The 26,485-nt window shown below is 40.0% G+C and overlaps 1 protein-coding gene across 2 annotated transcripts in view; it reads left to right on the top strand.

The window, feature by feature from the left end:
* The window catches only part of Dsd (attractin-like protein dsd), a 30,248-nt gene extending 3,929 nt beyond the window's left edge, over positions 1-26,319 (top strand). Inside the window, exons 2-12 of one of the 2 annotated variants that reach the window (XM_076310031.1) lie at positions 15,911-16,258; positions 18,097-18,278; positions 19,325-19,722; positions 20,226-20,824; positions 22,831-23,326; positions 23,693-24,104; positions 24,191-24,334; positions 24,420-24,569; positions 24,639-25,026; positions 25,234-25,471; positions 26,052-26,319. In XM_076310031.1, coding sequence (XP_076166146.1) covers positions 15,911-16,258; positions 18,097-18,278; positions 19,325-19,722; positions 20,226-20,824; positions 22,831-23,326; positions 23,693-24,104; positions 24,191-24,334; positions 24,420-24,569; positions 24,639-25,026; positions 25,234-25,471; positions 26,052-26,297 — 3,601 coding nt within the window. In that variant the 3' untranslated portion in view covers positions 26,298-26,319. The remainder of the gene's footprint in view (positions 1-15,910; positions 16,259-18,096; positions 18,279-19,324; positions 19,723-20,225; positions 20,825-22,830; positions 23,327-23,692; positions 24,105-24,190; positions 24,335-24,419; positions 24,570-24,638; positions 25,027-25,233; positions 25,472-26,051) is intronic. The other variant, XM_076310032.1, reaches the window with a different exon arrangement.
* The last annotated feature ends 166 nt before the right edge of the window (positions 26,320-26,485 follow it).

Raw genomic sequence — 26,485 nt, 5'->3', positions numbered from 1 at the left:
ATAACGTGATTGTAAATAATTTGAACTAGGTCGTGTTTGGACTCATTCTAATTGGGAAAGTCTCAACACCGTCACATCGCGGTTTAAACATTCTAATTTTCATCAGCGAGAGAGTTCGTGTACAGAATGGCTCGTTTGTTTATAAGAATAACAATTGTATCTTGGCAAGAGTATTATCAACGACTACCGAGAATTTTTCCATCGATTCTTCCGATGAAAATAAGCCCAAACACGATTTCGTTCGGAGTAGTTTTAATGTTATATATTATTCGAGTTATTTGCCAAAAAATTGTAAATAGCGTATAATGAAAAATTGATCGAATTAGATCGTGTTTGTACTCATTTTCATCGGGAGAATTTCGTCAATTCGGTGACGATACTTTTATAAAGACACATCGATGAATCTAGAAATTTTTATTTTCAACGAGACGAGGGGACAGTAGTGGGGGTAATTTCGATTCAGTTATCCGAAGATTAATGTAGATATCCACGCACACAATGAGTTGTCGCGGACGGTGATTGTCGAGGGTAATGGCATTTTGTCATTTAATCGTACCGGTCCAATGGCAGTCTGTTTATTAATTACCTGTGATACCGCGCGACACCAGAGAGGCTGTTTGTCAAGCGTGATACTATTTGCGCGTCTCCGTTGTAATTTGATATTGTACATTGGTTATAACCGAATCGATAACCGATGAACGCGTTAAGGCCGTCCTCGCGTTCACCTTATCATAGGATTAATTACCGTGATTATAGGAGGTAATCACTCTTCTGCGCCAATTGGATCCATTTAATCCCGGATTAACGAGCATTCGCGAGAGCTCAGTACCGTGCAAGTTGTCGAATTTACGAGCGCTTCGTGAAACGTTTTTCAAGCAGAGTGATAATACCTCTATACTTGCGCGTATAGGCAAACTTCGTTTGTTGCATTTTCTCGACAAATATTGGGTTGTTCGGAGAGTCATTTCGTTTTCCAAAATAGAGAATATATAATTTAATGAAATGTTTATACACTCTAAAAAAATCGTGTTTCATTTTCACAAAAAAAAAAAAAACCGGAATGACTTTCCGAAAATACATAATCATCAGTCTCAAAAGTTATTCCGTGTTCCTTATTGAATCAAATTAAGGAACACCGTCGTCCGACACAAGCGTAGATTTAAATATGTGTATATTTTTTAAACGTGTCGATATTGGAGAGTTCTTCGGTAACGAATAAGCTTCAATTTACAACAAAAAGAAAGGAAAAAGCGATACAAAATTTGTTTTATGAAAGATTAACAGAAAGAGAAAATTTTCAATTGCAGACTAAATATTCAGTTAGGTAAACAGTACTTCAAAAGGTTAAAAGTTAGATTTTTAATAATAATTATTAATCAACATTCGATTCGGATAGTTTCTAAATTACGATCATAATTATCGAAGAATAAAAATAAAGAAAAAAGTTCATATCTAAATGTATACATATCTTTTTTTTTTTTTTTTTTTTTTTATTAGAAAGTGAGGTCACCGAGTATAGTTTGTATATTTTAGTAACAAATCAGAATTCCGTAATTATGGAATGGACAATTTCAAAAGCGCAATTAAACCGTGTCATCCTGTTCTCCGTCACGACAATATTCCTTAGAATATATTACGTACACACATTCCGGTGATAACGATCAGGAAAATTGCGCGCGCGCGCGCGCGTTAATAGGTTAAGATCGAAAGGAATTTTCGTATTTAGCGTGGGGAAAGATTTCATGGGGATTGTCCCTTGTTGGCGTCTCGATGGAATAACAAACAATCGCGTGATGTTTCCGGTAGCGGTGTTACACGCGTTACGAGGCGAAACACGCCGGTAACCGAACCGGCGACGAGGGATTCTTTGAGCGGAAACGGTAGCTGTGGCGGTCCCGAAGGGCCGTAGCGAGAAACAAAGTTCTGCCCGGGTTTCACAATAGGGAACGTCGTTTCACGTGAAACGCAAGATAACGCCGAGACACGACCGCGAGCGATAACGTTCTCCCGCGGCTTGCAGAAATAATTTCGTTCGACGAAATTCCATTACGGTTTCAAAGTGCCGCGAGGCACTCGGCGGGTTCAAGCGACCATGAAAATACGGGATCTTCGACATCGACGCCACCGATCAACGACCTTGCGTGCTCAAGATCATTGACCTATAGCTCGACAAATTACAAACGGCCCCCTAGGGCGTGGTCTGGCTCGGTGAGCGAGGAGGGGGAATAGTATTATACTGTTCATACACGGATCGAGTATTATAACGAAAAATATATTTCATAAATTCATTAACACGGATATTGATGAGATTCTCTGCAAATTATTGCACGTATCTTTTACTCTATGCACAACCAATAGGACGAGATATAAGAAACGATTGGTTTCCGTTGCGGATACTTCAACGATTTCCATTATCTTTTTAGATCTTTACGACATTGCAATAAGTATCTTATGACTTGTGAACGGGGGCTGTAAATCACTGGCTAATTTATTTTCATCGAATCGCATGTACCGCGTTATACCGACCATTAAAGGAAACGATTAAATATTTGAAAATTGCGCGATGCGTATGACGTTGCCTTCGTTTATATCTTTCGTAATTCCTGGACATTTTCCGATATATCTTTTCTCTTAAATGGACCCGTATAAAAGTGAAAGACTGATTGGTAGATTCGCAGGCGTCTAAGCTGAGCAACTCCGTCCAGATGCAGAGTAGTCTCGGGAAATTGGAAAGCGTTCTAAATGTCACCTCGTCCATAAAGTCGCCTACTCCTCGCCCATGAAAGGATTACCGTTCGTGTCTTTAGACAAGCGAACTCCGCATTTAATCGCTCCTGGTGTCAATGGCGGCGTGTTTCCAATGACGGAATCACGCGTACAATTTTCGCCGTCGGATCACTCGATCGCGAACGTTTAACGAGAGAGGCTATCGGACGGTGTTGAACAAAAACCGGCTTGGGAACCGGTAGAATTCAAGCTGGACTTTTTACGAATTCCTTGTGTCCACCTGGTCTGGAAATCTACGGTTGAATTTCCTCTGGTGAATACTTGTGTACTCGTGCATTTTCGGCGGACACTGGTCCTCGACTGCGATGCCATCTGCGCGTGTCTATTGGTACTCGATAAGTGTAAATCGACGGGATCCGATCGGTAGCCTAGAATTTGTGAATCTCAACGTAAGGTCGGTAACGGTGATTCCGAAATAATCAGTCTACCGAACTAATCGGATCTCTTTAAGCTTCGATCAATGGTCGTTCGTTAGTTCGTGACGACATTTGTCGCAACAAGAAGTACTTCTTTTCGATAACGTTCACGTTCTTAGTCAGCAAATTACGATATTTAGACTCCGCGGTCTACCACCGTCTATCTGTCTACCTACGTGTAATCCTTTTTAAGAGCTCGTAAGGCTTTGAACTATTAAACATCGATTTTGACGAAACTTCGAGTAGGTGTTACACTTCCCCTCCGCTACGTCTCGGTTACAGTCTCGTCAGAGTCTCACGGACGTCAAAAGCTACAGTTGCCTCGATAGCGGTGGAACGTGCTGCTGGAACGCTTTGGAAATACGTGTCATAATAGAATTCAGGTTGAACTTTTTATTGAACTCGTATCCAGCTGGCCGGAGGAGAATCTATTCTCGGTTGAATTTCCCCGGGGCGAAAATTGGCGAACTTGTACGTCTTCCCGTCGACGTTACTCTTCCACGGTGCAATCAGTGGCACCGTGCCGGTTTCCAAGCCGCTCGGTTTTATCCGTTCTATCCTATCATTGAATTATGAAGGGACTAAAACTTTATATAATACCCATTGGTGGCGGAGGACGGGGACTTGCGCCGGTACGTGGCAAGTAGGCGAATATTGCGTACCTTGCCCCGTTCGATTAAAACCGTAAAATCGTCCGATTAAGTCGGCCAACGTGATTGTTGCTTCAACGGGCCGGTGAAATTAATCGTTCCGTTCGTTTTCGTTTAATTTTACACAAAGGCGGCACGCGACCTTTGATTCTCTACCTTTCTTAATCTCTCTCTTTCTCCAGTCCGGCGATTCTTATTCACTCGTTCATCTCACTTTGTGAACGTTTGTCGTTTCTTGTAAATTTTCTCCCTTTTCTTTTTTATTTACTTTTTTTTTTTACTTCTCGTCGACGGTTCTCCGGTACTATTTATTTCTTCTCCCTTTCATTACTTTTCCTTCCCTTTAAGTAATATTTTTTCTCTTGTTCATGTATATTTTCTTATTTTTTCTGCTTTATATAGATTGTATATTTTTGCTGTATTTTTATCGCATGTATTGTAATTGATTTCTTACGTATTCTATTTTCCTGTTTAGGCGGATACCACTTTGTATTTTTGATCAAGTGGTTTTACGAAAGCTCATCCCAGAGCATGTAATAAACGAACGACTCTGTCTTTCATTTCTCTTTCTCTCTCTCTCTTTCACTTACTCGCTCTTAATTACTATACGTTGCAAATTGTTTCTGAATCTGATCAGCATCAAATACGTGCGCTCAAAGAGAAATACGATGTCGGTGAAATTAATTAGCGAATTTCACGATGGAGGAACGAATTCGGTACAAGGATTGAAAACCGTACTATGTAATTTAATATCGCTGAATTTTTATCGAGTTAGTGCATGCAGTACACGTAGATCTTGGTTGCCTCGTTTCTGTTGGCCTGGTAATTACTTTAACGTGAATATTGCGCACGTGTAAGGATACAATATCGAGTATGTAAAATAATAATTATATAAGTGCGTAGGGGATGAGATTCGATGGAGATATTGTTATCAAAAGTAAACTCACTCAGAAAGGGTGTAAATACTAGGTGTTCGACCCATTTGTTACAAAGTTTGACTTAAAATGGTCAGGAGAAACAAACAAACACGTTTCTCGTATTTCGTAAACAGGTGGCCACAAACATTTACTAAATGTAATTTACTATCAAAGCGATGCAACATTGTATTGACTCGTTCGGAAAGTCATTTCGTTTTTTTTGGTGCAAATGAAACATAATTTTCTCAAAGTGTATAAACATTTTATTAAATTATATATTCTCCATTTTGGAAAACGGAAACGACTTTCCGAACAACCCAATCAATATTGCTCGTTAAAGAATCTTCTGAATCGAGCCATCGTCAAAAATCTTTAACGTTAATTGTAAATCGTTCTCAGAGAAGTCAGACGACTTCTGAATTTTCGAAAACAGGTTTTAACCTCGACTAACAAGATCGAGATAAAATTCCTCGGTGATTTTTTGCAACAACCGTCCGGCTGCCTAAAAACCGTGCCGGAGCAGCGCAGAGTGGTTCTTCCATACGTTGTACAGTTCTGGAGTTACGAAAGACTAGCTCGTTGCTACTTTCCTCGAAAAGTGGTGCAAAAACAGTCGGCGGAACGACCGAGCCGGTACTTCCTCCCAGACCTTAAGAAGTCGTTAGAGACGTTCCCCTCCTTTCCCCCTTTGCGATTCACAGTCAGTCCATCGCGGCGCTGCATACACGTCTCCGTAAATATCCATTCGCGTTCGTTCCCTTCCTTTTTGTTGCACGCTTTCCAGCTTAATTCCACGGCTCCGCGTCGGCGCCCAGTTCCTTAAGCCCTGACGAATCAACGTTGAAATTTGTTTTTAGACACCCCCTTACACCCCGAGCTCGCGACGAACAAGCTTCGCTTCGCGCGAGTTTCATTACGAATTCTTCACGCGCTTCTTCCACGGACGATTCTGCAAATTGCACTCCCGTCTTTACGGGACCAGAATTTCGTCGAGGACCGTGGAAACCGTGTGCCCGTTAATTCGCAGGGGCCATCGAGTATCATCCACGCGCCGTAACGGTCCCCCCCACCGAGCCCTCGACCGTTTGAATTTTCCTTAATCAGATCTAGAACGGACTCGTCGGTCCGCCAGAAATTTCTACAGCTTCCTGCGCGAGCCAATCACCATCTGGACGATGGTAAGGCTGGTTTACAAGTCTTATCAACGAACGTGTATGGTGGATGATGAAATGATCACGTTGTTCGAAAGTACTGTTTAAATATTCGAACGAAGAACGGTACGATTGAATGTTTTATAATTATTTCAATTTCATTGGGTTGTTTCTGCAAAGTGTGCAAATAATTAACAATAAGTTCAAAACTCGGCAAGTTCAGGTTATTCGGTACATTTAGTGAAGAACTCGTTCTTTTTTGTTTACAATGCAACAGTTTGTCTCCTCGTTCGCAAATTTGATTGCATTCCCCGTCGAGTGAAGTACTTAGCGAAGTGATTCTTTTATCGGGAATTTCTGCAGCGATTTCGGTCCACAACGCGACACAATTTCACCAAACGGAAGGTTTGCGCGAAAGTCAACGCGCTCCGTATTGTCCCCCGAGGTGAAAAGCCCTCCGTCGTCGACTGGTCGCTCGATTCGACGCCTTGACGTCGGAGAAAAATAGTCGCGCGGGAAAAAAAAATGCACACGCGAGGTGGATACACGATGAAAGAACACCTGCGCGCCGTTATCGAGCAGAACGCATTTATAGGGATGATTGCATCCCGAAAACGGATGCGCCATTGTCACCGGCGACGTTCCGGGAATAACAATATGTTGTCTCTGACAATGCCAGAAGAAAGAAAAGAAAAAACATCCCCTTCCCGCGGGGGGGGGGGGGGGGGGGTAGACTGTTCGAGCGCGGATGTTGGAGTCGTGTACGAACGCACTTTGCCCGACGTAAATTCTCATCGGAGATTTACGGTGTTAACACGTGTTGCGGACAGACCGCCGAGTAATATTTCCATGCGGAACATTTTTGCGCGGGGAACACGGAAATGCGCGTGGTTTAAAAAACCGGAAACAGGGCTCCGCATTGTCGAGGCGCGCGCTACACGGTAAAACGGAAATACACTCTTTAGGATTTGTTGGGGAATTATTGTACTCGGACTGTGTGACCTATATTCGGAGAGTTACGTACCGCTCTCAATGTGCGGCGCACGCGATGCTCGTAAAACGCTCGCTATCGATAGTCGTACTCGCTTCGAGCCGAGTATATTTTCAGTACTCGACACTCGGTATCTGGATTCGGTATTCGATAGTGGTAAGGAATAGTTACGTGGCCGTTATTAGTTTTTTTTAATCGTGGTCAATACCGGTACTCGATAGTCGTTCTCGGTTCGAGCCGAGTATATTTTCAGTATTCGATACTCGGTATCCGTACTGGATTCGGTAGTCGTAAAGAATAATTACGTGGCCGTTATTAGTTCTTCGTAATCGTGGTAAATATCGGTACTCGATAGTCGTGATCAGCAATGTGAATACTTCATAGCTATTGTCAGTACTGTTACTTCATAATCGTGGTCAATACCAGTATTCAACAGTTGTGGTCGATCCTAGTATTGGATAGTCGGAATTCGTACCGTTACTTAATATTCATAATCAATACCAGTAGTACTCGATGCTCGTACACGGCACAGTACATTCGGTATTCGATACTCAATACTCGTTCTCGACGCTTGTAGATACAGTATTCGGTACTCGATACTCGGTATTCGTACTGGATTCAGTAGTCGTATTGAATTCGGTACTCTATAATCGTAAGGAATAGTTACGTGGCCGTTACTAGTTCTTCGTAATCGTGATAAATACCGGTACTCAATAATCGTGATCAGCAATATGAATACTTTATAGCTATTTTCGGTACCGTTACTTCATAGTCGTGGTCAATACCAGTATTCAACAGTCACGGTCGATTCTAGTATTCGATAGTCAGCATTCGCACGGTACACTCGGTATTCGATACTCAATACTCGTTCTTGACCGAATACGTTCGTAGATACTCGAACAGTAATCGTACTCGATCCGATACTCAAACTACACTCGTGCTCGCGTTAAATGTTCACCGAAAATCCTCCACTATCGAGTATCCACCTGTACTCGTCTCGTTTTACTCGTACACGGAATCCTCGAACAATTCCAACGTGAGAGCACTTTGTTCGAAAATACTCGATACAAAATAAATTCACTTATTCCGAGCGCCAATGGTACGTCGCGATCCCGCTCGAATTCGCGAGGTTCGCTTACGAGCGAGACGAAACTCCGTGAAGTTTTATCTCCCGCGGTTTTCAACGGAAAACGTACCGTGGCTGGTTTCTCCAGTGAATAATTCATCGGTCGCCTGCCTCATGCCAATTACGCGACAATCTCGCGCGGATCGTTTATCGGAAATTTGTTTTCCAACTGAACTGCGTAGCAACGGGCCTGCGTTTCGCAACGTCTCCCCGCGGTGCATCAGGAGACGTCACGGCGGTTCTTCCATTCTCTCGTCTTCTGAGTTCGAACGGTTAAATCCCTCCGGTTTCGTTCGCGTTCCACTCTTCGCGCGAGGAGAGGGCACCATCGGTCGTTTCCACGTGAAATTACGTACAGTATCGCGGGAACCGAGACAAACACAGAGACACGGTCCTCGTGGAAATTCATGACAATTAATTTCGCGTCTATTGATTTCGCGAAAGCTATCGTTCACCGGGAAGGGTATCGTTCTCGTTTAACGCGAAATAATGTTCCTTTAATAACGAAGGCGTCCGATGAGTCACGAAATCGTGGTGCCGACGACCGTCGTGCGTCATCGCCGGTTCGCACACTTTACGCGACGACGGTGAAAAAGGACTGCGACTACTATTAAAAGAAACGCGGTAAATTGGACCGGGGGAATACGCTCCTTACAATAGAGGACTCGCGATCGTTCCGTGGAGACTTTCAACGTAGCACGGAAAGTAAACTCGCTCGGGCGTCGATACGTGCGGACCATCTCGCGGGAATACGAATTTCAACGAATTGAACGAACGTATCGGAAAACGTTCGATAATTTAATCAACGACGCTCTTAGCGAGGTGAATCCGGGCTCGAGCGTACTTGGTACCGACGTTAAACTTCGACGCAAAGTTCGATGGCCATTGATCGATCGAAATTACAATTTGAATAGCGGTATCTGAAGGAAAATACGCACTGTGGTTTTATATATATTAGATTGTTCGGAAAGTCATTTCGTTTTCCAAAACGGAGAATATATAATTTAATCAAATGTTTGTACACTCTAAAAAAATCAGTGTTTCATCTTCATCAAAAAAAAACGAAATGACTTTCCGAACAACCTATATATATATATAGTTATTATATATGTTACACACTTTGTACTTAATTTTATTAATATTCACATCTTACTCATTGCAACATATATTTATTATATATATTACATACTTTGTACTTAATTTTATTAATATTCACATCTTACTCATTGCAATATATATTTATTATATATATTACACACTTTGTACTTAATTTTATTAATATTTACATCTTAATCTACGCACGTGTCACACTCATGCTAATCGTATATCAGTCTTCTTGTTTTGTTTTTCTCATTCTTTCCTTGGAAAGTAGATAGCACCATCGATAGCATACAGAGTATGCTATAATACTTAACAGTATCAAATATAATTATAGATAAGTCGATAGATAGATATCTTGTCGGTTAGGTATTGTTCGAATCGAATTAAAATATATATATTATTTTACGACATTCTATGGAGATTCAACATCACCAATGTTTATACAGTTCATTGTAGATTCGTTTTCAAATTTAAAGCGTATTTACTTTACTACAAATTTAAACTAGTGAATTGGTGAGATTCAAAATCACCAATGTTTATACAGTTCATTGTAGATTCGTTTTCAAATTCAAAGTGTATTTACTTCATTACAAATTTAAACTTTATTGCTTCGATTTACCTACTATTCGAATTGCTCCTGTTCCCGCAGATTGTAGTCTCTTTTAAATTAAAATTAATACAAAATTGTTCACCTCCTCGATTATCAACGAAAGTTCAACTTTCCCTGTTGCTTGATTGTTCCACGAAGGTGTAGCCCGTGACGCGTACTTACCCTGGTTGTTACTCTCTCTTTCGAAAACGTTCCGGGCTGCACGAGTACGCGAAGGTCGGCCGCCAGATCCTCTTTTCAGGCCCGCCACTTCCGGTGCCTCTGGCTTCTCATTAGCGCAGGACGAGTCCCCCGGTCTGAAGACCACGGAGATTGCTTCGCGCGATGAATTCCCTTCGGAACGGTTTTACCAGTCGTCTCTTTGCTCCTCTACCCTTCTGCTCAACTTCCTGTGGCGCGAAACGCATTTTATTCGTCTAATTGCGTTTCGTTGCGCGCGAAAAACGTCACGGGAACGTCAAGTGGCGTCAAGCGTTTCGCGTGAATTCGAATCTGGGCTAGAGAGGCGTTAACACGGAAACAACAAACGTCAGGAGAGCGTAAGGCAGTAACAATTGTTGGTAGGGAGTATCAGGTACAGTTACGTGGCACAATAAATGGTGGATGGTGCTCGAGATAAGGGACAGTTGGCTACACAAAACAAGCGATAGAAAGTGCAAGTCCCTCGCTGGGGATATCTTAATTTATTTAAAAAATTTCTATTTCCATCTTTTGGCAAGGGACGAAACGTTGAGAATTTTCTTTAGAGAAAATATTCTACAGTTTGGTTATTTTCTTAACAAATATTCCCAAATCTTTGAATTATTCTTCAGGCTACCAGTGAAGGCGAATCACTTTCAAAGGGTCTACATTTTTTAAATTATTCTTTAGGTTACCCAGTGTAGGAAAGGGAATTAGTTTCAAAGGGAGTAACAATTGTTTGTAGGGAGCATCAGGTGCAGTTACGTGGAACAACAAATGATGGAAAGTGCAAGTTCCTTGCTGGGAATAATATCTTGGTTTATTTAAAAAATTTCTATTTCTATCTTTTGGGGAAGGGGGTTGAGAATTTTCTTTAGAGGAAATATTCTACAGTTTGATTGTATTCTTAAACGAACAGGACTATGCCACAAATATTCTCCAATCTTTGAATTATTCTTCAGACTACCAAAGAAGGGGAATCACTTTCAAAGGGTCTACATTGTTTAAATTATTCTTCAGGCTACCCAGGGAAAGGAGGGAATTATTGGGTTGTTCGGAAAGTCATTTTGTTTTTTTTTCGGTGAAAAAGAAACACGATTTTTGTAGAGTGTATAGACATTTTATTAAATTATATATTCTCTATTTTGGAAAACGAAATCACTTTCCGAACAACCCAATAGTTCCAAAGGTTTACCATTTCTTAACTCTTTTAGTACCAAACGACGATACATCATTGCGTATGCAATTGTGCCTTGGTTATTCGCATAGCTCGCAAGCTTTATCTCAAAATAAATATATAAAATGTTACAAACGGTCTAATTTCATTGCAAAAGAATTTTAAAAATTCTTAACCGGAACAATACGCAGGAACAGAAAATATATTCCACCGTAGCTCAAACAGAAATTACAAGTGGGCGAATATAACTACGAAATCGGGAAATATTGTTATTAGCATATAGCGTATAGAAGGAGGGAAAAGGTTTGCGTTATTTATAGTAGGAAGGATGGTGGGCTTGTGCGAAGATTACGCAAAACTTTATAATCATTGCAATAAAAGTTTACACGGTGTATGCATCAGTGAGCATCAATGCTAAATAAATTGCTTGTGTAAGTAAAACTGAGCAAATATTACACATTTTTAACAGCCAGATGATTAAATACAAATATTTGTAATACCTAATTTTTTTTAATCACGTTATAACGGTTACACGATCCACTTGTTCCGTAGTAGATCTGTCTGACGTTTACCTTTTGTTCTCGGGACCGATATTAGTTATTTGATTAAAAACGATTGAAAATAACAATACTTATATTTCATTCTACGTGACCTACATAAAACTGTGATCGAACGATGATTAGTGCAAATATTGTTCATAGAAGAGAAACTTGTTCCTATATTTTTCATCATGACTTATATCGACGTTATTATACGATTTTCAATAAGTATTGAAACACAAATTGGCATTACATTACCCTCCGTTTCTTCCTCAATACGCTGCATTTTAAATTTTCAAAATATCATTCTTAGTTCAGTTTTTACGAACTCCTTTCCAAATCTTGTTATCGTTAATTCGTCGATTCGTTGTAAATTCGTTAAATTCGTATCTTCGCATAGGCACTCGTTCTTCTGATAGGGTTAAAGGGTCGTACCCTTTGCGGTCGTATTAAATTTAAACATGGGTGATCGGAATTAATTTCCCTCGAAAAAGCAGCGATACATAATATTTAATATTACGAAGGACAAACAAGATTTATTAATTCTTTTGCGAACTTTAGATATACAGTGCTGGACAAAAGTATTGGCACAGCATCATTGTTCTGATACAAGTGCTTATAACTATGAAACAAATTGATAAAAAGGAGAAATTTTTTAATACATTTATTTATTTATTATTCTAGATTATTATTTAACAGAAACAGTAATATAAATAAAGTGATATGCGAAATAATAACAAAAACATATTTATTGAGCGTTTTAAGCGTGGACAAAAGTATTGGCACAAATGATTGAAAGTACTTAGAAATTAAAAATTAATATTTGGTTGGCCCTCCATTCCTCATGATAACTTCCTTCAATCGTTTTGGCATTGAAGTTACCAATTTTTTTGTAAAATCCGGCTCTATATTGTTCCATTCTTGTAAAATAATAGCTTTTAATTGGTTTTTGTTTGTTATATTATATTTTCTAATTCTTTTTTCTAATTCATTCCAAACATGTTCGATGGGATTCATGTCTGGACTCTGGGGTGGGGTATTTAACGTGTGTGCGGTATTGTAAACGATCCATTGTCGTACAATATAGGCAGTATGTTTTGGATCATGGTCTTGTTGAAAATAAAAATCACGCGGGAGATTTAATTTATTAGCACTTTTAAATAAGTTTTCCTTTAATATATTTAAATATACATATTTGTCCATAATCTCATCTATGAATACTAATTCGCCAACCACAGACGCTGCAATGGAACCCCATACCATGACTCCACCTCCTCCATGTTTCACAGTGGCTTGTAAATGTTGTGGATCCATTTCCGTATTTGGCTTTCTCCAAACTAATACTCTGCCATCTGATTTAAATATATTAAATTTACTTTCATCTGAAAATAATACGTTATTCCAGAATGTGGGATCCTTTTTTATAAATTCTTTTGCAAATTCTTTTCTCATCTTCCGATTCTTCTTGGATATGTATGGTTTCCTTCTTGCGACACACGCAGAATATCCCGCATCTTTTAACACTCTCAGTATAGTTTTCGAACTTACTTCTTTTTGATTTTCTTCATTTAACTTTGCTCTAAGTTGCGATGAGTTTAATTTACAATTTATTTTCACTTCCTTTACAATTTTCCGTTTTTCTCTAACTGTTAACTTTGAGGGACGTCCACTTCGATTCCTACTTTTGAAATCTGATTGATTCTCAAATCGTTTTACGACACTTCTAATAGTGAATCGACTTCTATTAACACTTTTTGCTATTTCACTATAAGATTTTCGCATTTTGTGCAAATTTAATATTATTTTTCTCTCTTCACTTGTAGTTTCTTTCCCTCTTCTTGACATTGTTGCTTGTTATATTTCCTATGTTGCTAATCGACTGAACTTAAGGATGACTGTTAGAAAAAATGACTATCAGGGAATCCCCTACCTATACCATCAAGTGACAATCGGATTTTTTTCCGAGAGATACAACTACACTAAATTTTGTATAATGTGCCAATACTTTTGTCCACGCTTAAAACGCTCAATAAATATGTTTTTGTTATTATTTCGCATATCACTTTATTTATATTACTGTTTCTGTTAAATAATAATCTAGAATAATAAATAAATAAATGTATTAAAAAATTTCTCCTTTTTATCAATTTGTTTCATAGTTATAAGCACTTGTATCAGAACAATGATGCTGTGCCAATACTTTCGTCCAGCACTGTATGTTCGTACAACAGTGTATTTTAATGTAACGTTTTTATGTAAAAATTATATTATTATAATTCTCCATCGTGTGGTATCTTTCAAAACAGTCTCCAACATACAGTCCTGCTTTTCGACTACACGTATCGCAAAAATAATTTTGCTTCTTCGAGAACTCCTCGTCTTACTTTTCATGCTAATATTTATAAGACGTTATAAATTCTATAATGAGAATTTATAGGGCGTTTTTCTACTCGTCACACTTTAACTACGATATTAAATTTTCTATTACCATCATTTGGTAATAGAATTACCAAATCCATTAATACCCAAAATTTCGATCAAATCAATCACCCAAAGATCTTGCACTTTCCTTGTCAGTCATAGAACAAAACGTCTGCCAGAATTTGAAATTCCAAATTATTTAGTTTGGTGTCTTCCGCTCTTAATCTTTTCCTTTCAACGTACAGAACAATCTTTACTTTTCACATCTTCGTAGTGCCGCAATATATGCAATTTTCCATTAAGGAAAATATCATCAAAGCCTCTCTTCTTCTCCTCCCTCCTTACTGGATTCCGTTTATCTCCAACAGAAGCACCGTATTTGCTTCGTAAACAGATCCTTTAGACATTCAGAGGTTCGTTCGGAGAAAGTGTAACCTAATACACAATCGAACAAAGTATAAGATTAGTAACGGTTCCTCGCTGTGGTAACTGAGAGGAGCAGACGTACCGTAGAGATTCAACCGTAAGTCGTAAATAGAGAACAACGAACTGTCATTAACCCATTTGCATCTAAGCGCGGAATAATCCGCGAACCTACGACTATCAACTATTACCAAGCACGTAATGAATAATACGCGAGTCTACGACTGACTCCCTCATTTTACCAGTTGCAACAGACCATGTTTAATAACCACTTCTGAGAACTTTTTGGTTCTTTGGCGGCTCTATGGTCGAATGTAGGAGAAAGGAGAGCGTTTTATCCCGGGGACCCCTGCTAGTGGACTCGTCAGTAAGGCATCCTAGCAGACCCTGCCTTATACGCCGGGACATTGGGAGATCGGTAAGGGATCGTATATATACCGATCGGAGCAGGTACGGGAACTTGCGGGAAACGATTGGTGGTGAGTTTCCCTCTGGTGGCAAGCGTGGGGAGCGCCGCCACAGTTCCATTAGTTTGATATGCATCAGTGTATTCTAAATAAGTTTTACTCTTTTGTGAAAATCTTTCAAACTGCCACTATGAGTGTTGCAGCACGTAAAAAACACTACGCGAAGGTGCAAAGAAGCCTATAAAAAAATATTTTTTTTTATTTCATCGACACGATGCTGCTGAACAGTTACGTAATCTTTAAAAATCATAAGCAAGATCGAGCGTTTCGTGTGTATAAACAGCTATTAGCCGAAGAAATTGTTGATAAATATTATAGCCAACGCAAATGTAAATGAGACACCTGTCAATGATTCCATTACGCGATTTACTGGTAGACATTTTCCTGTACGGATACCTGCAACTCTAGCAAAGGGAAATAGAACATCGAAACGATGCGTTGCATGCTTGAGTAAGTCAATTCGAAGAGAGACACTCTTTAAACGTCACGTTTGTGACGAAACATTATGTATCGACCACTTTAAAGAATTCCACGAGAATCAATTCATTTTAATTCAAATAAATCTATTCTATGTATAAAAAAATATTTGTTCTTACTTCTTCGTAAAAAAAAAAAAAAAAAAAAAAAAAAAAAAAAAAAAAAAAAAAAAAAAAAAAAAAAAAAAAAAAAAAAAAAAAAATGTAAAATGTAAAATGCGATATTTCCTATATAATATTGTGTATTAATCGTTTCGAACAGTATATTAACAGTATATAAACTCCATAAATAATTTTGATACTCGTTACTGCACATACGATCAACCACCGCTCACGGTGATACGGGTCAGTCGTCGGTTGAACGTCGCTGATGTTTGAACGCCAGCAGCTTAAGCAGAGCGATGATGCAAATGGGTTAAAATTTTTTATTTTATTATTTTTTTTTCACTCGTACCAACAAATTAACTTTTACTCACAGATTGTCCGAGCCGAGCGGTAACATCCACGATGGTGTCGGCAACTACACGGAGGACGTGAAGTGTTCCTGGCTGATCGAGAGCAACCCGAATTCTACTATACGTATGCACGTGGAGCAGTTCGCGACAGAATGCGGCTGGGATTATCTGTACATCTACGACGGTGACAGCGTCGAGGCGCCGTTGCTCGCCGTCTTTTCCGGTCTGATGCACAAGGACGGTTATCACATACGCCGCGTGCCGGAAGTAATAGCGCGTTCCGGAAGCGCGTTGCTGCACTTCTATTCGGACGTCGCTTACAACATGAGCGGCTTCAATATTACTTACAAGATCAACGCCTGTCCCAGCTGGTAAACGATCTTGTTTGCACGCGGAGATAGGCACGATTATGCTCGCGAACGACTGTGCGCGCTCTTTTTCCTCCAGCGAGCGTTTATTTTCTTTGCTTTTTTCTTTTTTTTTTCTCCTTTTTCTTCTTCTTCTTCTACCTTTCGTCGGCCGGAGGAAAGTGTTTACGCGGCGCATACATCGGTCTGTTTGATCCCGTGCCGGCCAACTTCTGGAAACCGAGAGGTCGCTTTATTTGTTTTATTCTTCTATGCAGGGTCGTGACGAGAACGAGGCCCTGGGGCCGCCGGAAAAATTACAGAAATTACATCAACCGCTTCGACACTTCCCTCTCGTTAAGCTCGGGATAATTATTTTTATCTACTTTCACTCTTTCTTGAGAAATTTTTCGTCCGGTGCCAAACTTTAAGTCTATTTGGATTTATATTGGGTTGTCCCGAAAGTCATTTTTTTTTTTTTTTTTTTTTTTTTGGTGAAAATGAAACACGATTTTTTTAAAGTGTGTAAACATTTTATTAAATTGTATATCCTCCATTTTGGAAAACGAAATTACTTTACGAACAAACCAATAATAACAATTTTAAGATTAGGGTGTAAGGAATTGGCTTTTTTTCATTTAATTGCTCATGCATTGTTTAAGTCAAATGTATTTTTATATGCATGTGTGTATCTACTCTAAAGAGGCTAGAAGAAAAAATGTCCCTTTTGATTTACCTTAGAAATGATTCTAATAGACACGTTTAACAATATAAGAGATTCGAGTAATCTCTTGCTTGGATCTTTAGTATTTATTCAAATCGTGTATATATGACCGAGAGGTGCAGTATAGAATATTTTGAATAAATTATCAAGTTCCTATTATGACCAAGAGGTGTAGTTTAGAACATTTTGAATAAATTATTGAGTTTCTATTATTGGTCGTAAAGTAGCAGAAAACATAATTGGCTGATCAAGGTCGTTCAAGGGCTGTTCACGCTGCAAACAGAAGGCACGTGTCCGCAGGTTTGCTCGAATGGAGTTCACAAACGTACCAATTCATCATGTGACAAGTTATGCGACTATGATCGATAGAACTGTTTGAACGATAATTGTAAACTATTTTGGTACATCGTACAACTTGTCATTGCTACATGGCAGTGCTGAATGCTACAGCTCACCTCGTTATAAATCGTTACGTCCACGATCCTCTTGAAGAGATAAAGTCAAACGCTATTAAAGCAATTAAGTTTGACCGCACCTCGAAGGTTTCCATGACCTTAGTTTTACAAACTTTTCTTCGAATAAAAGGTGACGAATAAAAGTGCAAGACCCTCGAGTCACGGATTCACCTGACTCGATTATTTCGTTCGTAAGAATCTAGCATCCTAGGAGCAGATATTCAATGTTTTTTAAATATTTATAATTAAAAGTAAAAGTTTCGTTACTACGTTTGCTTCTAAATGGTACTTATACAAGAACGGTACTCGTCATGAATTAAGCTTCTTCGAGAACTCCTCGTCTTACTTTTCATGCTAAAATTTAGAAGATATTATAAATTCTATAATGAGAATTTATAGGGCGTTCTACTCGTCACACTTTAACTGCGATGTTACATTTTTTAGCATCATTTGCTAATAGAATTACCAAATCCATTACTACCCAAAGTTTCGATTAAATAAATGATCCAAAGGTCTTGCACTTTCCTTGTCAGTCATAGAGCAAAACGTCTGCCAGAATTTGAAATTCCTACCAGGTGACATCTTTCCAGCTCGGTATAGTACACGGTACCGCGTTCTGATTATTTTAAAAATTTTATCTGCCATATTTTCTTCCAACGTTTACACGTTATGTGGCTCCACAGGTATTCGGACATCGATTGCTCAGGTCATGGTGTTTGCATAGACGGTGTGTGTACGTGTGACGCCACGTGGACCGGCGAAGCCTGCGAGGTTCAAGTCTGTCCGAACAATTGTTCCCACAGCTCTGGGCAAGGCGAGTGCAATCGCGAGAGCCATCACTGCGACTGCATTCACGGTTACAAGGGTGAGGACGACAACTACTGAACATTTTATCGAGTTCGGTCGCATGGGAAACCCAACACGCCTGGAAAATTGTTTTTGAGCGTTGTTCGTTTAGAATTTTAACGGTTGCCAGCCAAAGAAAAACCTCGAGTAGCATTATTTGTAACGAAGGTCCGTCGAGTGCATCTGACCTGGCCTAGCAAAATCGCAGGAGAGGCTAGATGCAAACTGGCTGCTTCGTGTAACGAAGATATGCTATTTAACCTTAAGTATTGCCCGAAATAATATTCGAGGCCCAAATCCTCGAGGGTTAGGTGTTTGTAACCAGTAGGTCGAGGAAAATTGATGGAACGTGTTAGTTAATCTTAGATTCTCGATAACCCAGAAGGCTTGCAATTCACCGTGAGTGGAACAGTAGGTTGATGATCGCCTACGAACTTCGTATAATTTGGAGTTACCTAAAACTACGAAGTTCTTGGTTCATGACCTACTGCAGTTAATGCACGTCACGAACTTCCAAGCGGATTGCCACAAGTTGATCCGATAGGACGGTTTAAAAGTCTGGGTAACCTTAGAAATACCACCGGTTGAGGATTTCAGCAACCAGATTGCAATTTTGATCTTCTTCGATAATATTTCATCGGGCGTTCTATTCGACTTGTTCTATTTCCAATTTTATTGTGATAGTTTTGGCTTTGGAAAAATAAGATCCCTCTGGGACAGTGTAATAAGTTTCTGAGGCAAAAATGTCCCCAATGTGTGAAACTTGAGTTTCCAAATTTATTATAATAATTATAGTTATGAAAAAAAAAGGTAATTATGATAGTTTTGACTTTGGAAAAATAAGATCTCTCTGGGACAGTGTAATAAGTTTCTGAGGCAAAAATGTCACCAATGTATGAAGCTTGAGTTTCTAAATTTATTATAATAACTATAGTTATGAAAAAATACGGTGACGTGAAGATGTAATGGGTCAAAAAACACATCCACACCTTGGAACATAGTTTCCCATACGATTATAGGTATTCCACTGATCCGAATTCCCTCTAATTGTTAATAAACTTTCAGGTTCAGACTGTAGTCAAAGAAGCGACCGTGGATTTTGGGAAACCGTGACGTACACAGATTTCTCACCGGAAGGTTCAGCTAGCCATTGCTCCATCGTCTGGAAGGACTCCCTGTACGTAGTCGGCGGCGAGAGCTTCCACCGTGCTAAGATGATATACGTCTACGATTACAATGGGAACGTTTGGGAGACTCCTCACGTCGAGGGGAAGGTCCCCTTGCCACGTTATGCTCACTCGTGCGTGTTATTCGGCGACAAGATATTCATGTACGGCGGTGTTGTACAGAACTCCACCGTGACGAACGAAATCTGGGCTTTCGATGTGTCGGCTAAAGTTTGGGAGAACGTCACTGTCCACGACAACTGCCACAACAACAAAACCATGTGCGGTCCCTTAAAGGTGATCAAACCGTTTTCTGCCGGTGTATTTATTAATAACAACGCCACCATTGTTCGTGTGTAATCGTTTGCACTTGACTTTATCGTAGAATCAATAGTGTGTATCATTAATATAGAACGTTTATTAAAAGCAAGATCACTGGAAACCGATTAAATCACCTTTCAAGAAAGTTTGGAAAAGATTCTAACCACTGTTGCAACATTATAGAGTGTATTGAGAGAATGCTTTTTGTTACATAGTAGACACAGTTCTCTGAGTATTTTATCTTTAGTATCTTTTCTAAATATTGTTCCCTGGTCAATATCTCTTTAGTTAGAATCTTTTCTAAATATTGTATAGCGAACAGATCATGTGATCTTGTATTTATAGACAGTTCTAATAGAGTCCTCTGGTCTTCTCTTTGAAAAGATCGGTAGGAACGTAAAGCCTCCTTAGGGCACTCTGTATACAACTGCGTTAAAATTTCTGTCAAACAGCAATATTTAATATGTTACTTTACACAGGTAGCTGGACACACCGCGACCCTAGTACAGAGCCACGGAAAGAAGGAGAAAATGGTGGTGGTGTTCGGTTACTCACCCCAGTATGGCTATCTCAATGTCGTGCAAGAGTACTACTTGGGTACTCGTGAATGGCAGATAGTGGAAACCGTTGGTTTTCCTGTGAAAGGTGGTTATGGTCACACGTCCGCCTACGATCCACTGACGAATCTGATTTACGTGTACGGAGGCTACGTGTCCGAATCGCAGAGCACTCAGGTGTTGGCCAACAGATTATACTCTTATCATCCGAATTATCGCGAATGGAGATTGCTGACGTCTGCCCCGTCGGCTCGGTTCTTTCATACCGCCGTGTTCGTCTCTGGAGGTCTGATGATCATATTTGGCGGTAACATGCACAACGACACGCAACATTCGGACGACATCAGGTGCTACTCGGCGGACACCATGGCGTATGATGTCACTTGCGACTCGTGGCAACAGTTCCCCATGCCTAAGGAGATGACCGACTTGCCTAGGTATGGGCACACCGCGACCGTGTTCGAGAGATCAATGTACATCTACGGGGGATTCGACGGCCAGATGTTGTCCGACATGTTGAGGTAGTTCATCCCCGTATAGTGAATAGGGTAGATATTAGAACGGTTCTGGAAACATAAACGTTAACGATCACAACGTTTCTAGTTGGATCCGCTGGTTGGATCATCGGTAAGATCGGTTGCTTCACCAGTTTTTTATTTCTGGATCTGTATTAATCTGTATATGTTTTTAGAAATGCTCTGATAATTATGGACCGTACTGAAGAACTCCTTTGAGACCCTCATGGAACCTATGCATTCCTTTGGAAAATATATTCGATTACATTATTCGACAAATTAGAACTTCTTTTCTGCCTTCCAATATAAGTTTCTCGAATATAGTCGTGTATATTTTATTAATTGTTTTTGGTCCTAAATAGTTATGAATTAATGTCAAAATTTAAAAAAATACATATGCGTGTAGTTTCTTTGCATTATTTTTGTATGTTTACCAAAAGTTCTTTACCTAGGACAAAACTCTGGTTATTGGAAGGCAGAAAAAAGTTTCAATTTGTTGAACAATGTAATTTAGGATTACACAAAGGGAATAGAAGCAGAACAGGTAAAGAAAGAAAGATATTCGAATTACTCGAAGTAAATTTATTACATATAAGTTTTATACATTCTTACACGTCGCAAAACTTTTCAATATCGTAATATAATATTCTACATTCGCAGCCAATTAGCTCGGTACTAACCGTGACGAAGAATTATCATTCGTCGTGAGTAATACCGATTACCAGGTCTCATCACGTGGAGGTTGCTGCGAACGGAGACCCAGAGAGAGATAGATGGAATCAAAGTTCCATCGATCTCCCTTGACATGCAGTACAAACGAAATTACTAACCCGAGGTGATGGAAGGAATCAAAGTTCCTTCGATCTTCCCGTTTAGTTCTGTCGAGCAATTACATTATGGGAAAAATAAGGCAAAATTGGGAAATACGCGACGCGAATCATGGAGTCGGTCCTACTAGATGGATCCCGTTTCCCCTTAGTGGGCCCGATTCGGGAAGAAGTGGCCGCCGCCGCTGAAAGAAGTGCCCTATTTCTCCACAACTTCGCGCCAGGAGCCACGCAAGCGTAATTACGACTTATGAAGGATTACGGAAGAGAGGGTCTTCTTCTGAGATTTGTGACTTCCACAGAAACAGAGATGAAACACCCCCCTCTGTGTTCGCATCATCTTCCTCTGGAAGCAGACGCACCAGAAGAGAGGGCAACTGACTTCTCGGATCGCCTACACGACTGGTCACTTGTTTATGCAACAAGCAGTGGTGACCAGAGTGAGAATCAGGCCCACTAAGGGGAAACGGGATCGACCTAGTAGGATCGATTCTACGGTTTGCGTCGTGTATTTCCCAATTTTGCCTCATTTTCCCCATAATGTAATTGCTCGTCAGAACTAAGCGAGAATATCGAAGGAACTTTGATTCCTTCCATCTCCTCGGTTTAGTAATTTCGTATGTACTGCGTGTCTCTGATTCCATCTATCTCCCTCCGAGTTTCCGCTCGCAGCAACCTCCACGTGATGAGACCTGGTAATTGATATTACTCGCGACAAACAATAATTCTTCGTCGCGAGTAATACCGAGCTAATTGGCTGCAAATTTAGAATATTATATTACGATATTGAAAAGTTTTGCGACGTGTAAGAATGTATAAAACTTATATGAAATAAATTCACTACGAGTAATTCGAGTATCTTTTTTTCTTTATCTGTTCTGTTTCTATTCACTCTGTGCGATCCTAAATTATTTATCGTTTATTGGACTTTTCAAACCAAATTCAATAATATAGATTTATTTTATATTTGTAAGAATATTAGTTATTCTAGCAAGTCCTTGATAAGAACTTAAAAAATAGAGCTGATCAATTCATTGTAATGAGAATTGTCTTTGGAAAGTTTTCTAAACACCACATCTCTACGAAATTTATTTTTTAAAGACTATTTCCAAATTCAATAAATCTACTGTTATATTTTGGATCGAAGAAAGAAAATTATTATTAATATGTACAATTTATTGACAGGTACACACCCGGGAACTGCGAACACTTGACGAATCAGAACCAGTGTTTGAACGCGAGAACTGGCACGAAGTGCGTATGGGATAAACGCGAAAGTCGGTGTATACAAATCACCAAGATACCGCGGCACGTGCTCCTGAACGACGACATGCACGATGGAATTTACATGAGATGCCTGGACGACACGCCGCCACGCGGAATGACATCTCACAAGGAGTTGTGTAAGCTGCTCACGGATTGCGTGGCATGCGTGCAGACCTCGTACAACTGTGTCTGGTGCGGGAAGAGCTGCTCACACGAGATATGTCGCGACAATGTGAACGCACCGCCAACAAAGGTTGTCACGGATCTAGGACAATGCGACGCGCATACCGGAATCGAGTGCCTACAATTACATACGTGCCACGCGTGTTCCAGCGATTCCCACTGTACCTGGTCGTGGTCCAACGGACCTGATCGCTGCAAGCCTCACTCAAAGGCTCGCGACGTGAGCACGCAGGTAGAAAAAATCATCGAACGAGCTTTGTGAACGGGGTCAACTAATTTTAAGAAAGTAACAGGAGCATTGGAGCATTGTATCGGTAGCAACATTATACAGAATTTTTGGAGTACAATTATACTTTCAATACATTAATTGAGTGTTATAGAAAGGAAAGACAATTCTTGGTTTTACGAGAAACGAAGTGCTATGTGTAAGTAGACTGTTATAGAATATCAACTGTATCGACACAATGTTCCTACTGCTTCCATAATGTTAGATTTATTAAGAAATAAGTGTTTCCGATGGTGCATTTCTTCCTTAGACAATCTAGCATCTAGAGATTCTCAATATTTGACATTGAATTAATTTTACAAACGTTTGCAGCAAGTGACCATTTTAAACGGGACTATACAGGCGCAGCGGTTGTCGATAGACTCTTGTCGCAACCCATGCGTGGAGTACACTTCTTGCAAGAACTGCACCGAGTTGGATTGTATCTGGTGTCAGAACGAGAAGAAGTGCGTGGACAAAAACGCCTATCCAGCGAGTTTTCCCTATGGACAGTGTCGAGAGTGGACGACAATTGACGTTAAATGTCGCGCCACGGAGACGGGAAAGGAATGGTGCACGTTTTACTCATCCTGCGCGACGTGTCGCTCGGATCCCGGATGTGGATGGTGCGATGATGGTTCAGGAACTGGAAAGGGACTGTGTTTGCCGGGTGGGGCACGTGGCCCGAGCAGCAAAAGCTTGGACACGTGCCCCTTCGAGCGATGGTATTTTACCAAATGTCCTAGTAAGTGAACCGTGAGACAATGGAATTTGTGCATCAGTAATTTGTATTACGTTGGGCGTGTCACGGTTTCTGAATGATAATTTTAGCTTGCCAATGTAACGGCCACAGCAAGTGTCTTCCAAATAGCAGCGTGTGTATCCAGCCGTGCGGAAATTTGACTTACGGGCCTCATTGCGACAAGTGCATCCCTGGTTATTACGGGAGTCCTTTGAACGGAGCAACTTGCCAACGTAAATACCTTACTTCGTCATTAGACTACGCACTATTACTATGTTGATACCGAGCTTCTCATTGAATTATGTTTTCGCCTTGCAGCTTGCTTTTGCAATAACCAAGGTACACAATGTACAAGCGAGACGGGAAAATGTTTCTGTACAACGAAAGGCATCATAGGTGATCATTGCGAGCGCTGCGATGTGTCTAGCCTCTATCATGGAGACCCGACAAATAAAGGATCGTGTTTTTGTGAGTCCTCTGTTTAAATTGTTTTTAACTACTTTCTTTGGGTATTTTGTAATTGAAGTTGTTTCGTAGATGATTTGGCGATTGATTATCAATTCACGTTTAACTTGAGTAAGAAAGAAGATCGCCAGTACAGGGCAATTAATTTTAAAAACTCCCCTCCAAAGCCTGACATCGATGCAGAGTTTTCCATTACATGCTCCGTTCTCGCGAAAATGAACGTTACTATCAAAAAGGCGAACACTCCGGAAATACCACTGCTTCTTGGGGCGAATTGCACAACGAGCATGTACAAGCATCGTTTCAGTAAGGCAGATTACAGTTTCGGCAGCGAGGACAATAACACATTGACCACGTTCTACGTGTACGTGTACGACTTTCAGCCACCGGTCTGGATCCAGATCTCCTTCTCCCAGTATTCTAAACTGAACCTGCAGCAGTTCTTCATAACGTTTTGCACGTGAGTATTTGAAACATGATCGTTGGACAAATTCAAATACGTGGAAACACGCATGGATTTTCTGTGTTGCACGTTGGAAGACCAATAATTGGTAATATGTAGTAAAACTGATCGTGTGATTTATTGTGTACGCTTCTTTTTCTTTTTTTAAATTTTCTACGCTTTTGTGTTGTCCTAAGCCCCAGGCAGTATTTACTTGTAAACTAGAGATTACATGCCACCACACAGGTGCTTCCTCGCTCTACTATTTGTGGCCGCTGTTCTCTGGAAGATTAAACAAAAGTATGACATGTACAGAAGAAGACAGAGACTCTTTGTAGAGATGCAACAAATGGCCAACAGGGCGTTTAGCCAAGTCTTGGTAGAAATTGAGAGGCGGGACATCAACAATTCGGATTCGGAACGAAGCGACTCCGAGCTAACAAATTGCCGTAAAAAGAAAAAGGTCTGCATCAGGTTGCAGTGTTTTAATTAGAAATAATATTAATTGAAATACTAGTGTAGTAGACGCCGAAAGTTTATAGAAAATGAAAATGATATTTCAAACTGTAGTTTCAGCTTTGGTTCTCAGTTGAAAATCAATTAATTAACAGAGATGAACACGTCATAATACTTTCCAATATATTATTTCGATACACTTTTAATTTAAGAAAATTTATGTCATAATTAGGAAACTTTACTTTTTCATCGGTCAGAAATTAAAAATACGTTGTAAATTTTCATGTTACGTTTGAAATACTATTTTTTATTTACATTCACTACGTAAAATAATATTTTAAATTTTATCCTATCTTGTACTAATATATACTGAGAGTTATCGTCATTGTAAAATTTGAATCGAGCGCCATTGATTTCAACACCGCCTTCGATAATCGATATTTCGATAAATGTATCGAACATACTTACATGTTCAAATTTGGTGAAAACGAACGTTCGTGCACGCGGTCGCGGTCGCGTTCCTGTTCGCTAGTGTAATTAGTGTTAGGAGTGTTAATTGTGTAAAATTGTGCTAAATATAATTTCAGGATGCCCCTAGTCCGATCGCGTTGGAGCCCTGTTGTGGTAACAGGGCCGCGGTCCTGTCGTTGCTAGTCAGACTGCCTACTGGCGGTGATCCGTACACGCCAGCCGGCCAAAGCGCCGGTTTAGCAGTAGCGTCTGCTTTAGTTACGCTGGGCAGTCCGCGAAGGCCTTCTCAGGAATTGACGACGAAAGAGCCGAAGAAAACTCGAAAGTCTGCCAGCCAGCACCCAGACTCCACTTGCATTTAGCGATAAAAAGGAATGGTAAAGAAAATGCAAACGTGAACGCAGAGAGACACGTAATATATAACTTCGTTGTGGGTGACTATGAGCCTTAGAACATATTTCTGTGATCTTGCCTCCTATGCGAACGGGCAGGACTATTGAGAGATGTTATTAATCTTTGAACTCTTATCGAGTGAAGTGTGATTTTTTTC

Source organism: Ptiloglossa arizonensis, chromosome 4, assembly GCF_051014685.1.
Source record: "Ptiloglossa arizonensis isolate GNS036 chromosome 4, iyPtiAriz1_principal, whole genome shotgun sequence".
In the NCBI taxonomy this organism is placed as follows: Eukaryota; Metazoa; Arthropoda; class Insecta; order Hymenoptera; family Colletidae; genus Ptiloglossa; species Ptiloglossa arizonensis.
The sequence above is the reverse complement of the archived record's forward strand: the minus strand, read 5'-3'. Positions and strand labels throughout refer to the sequence as shown.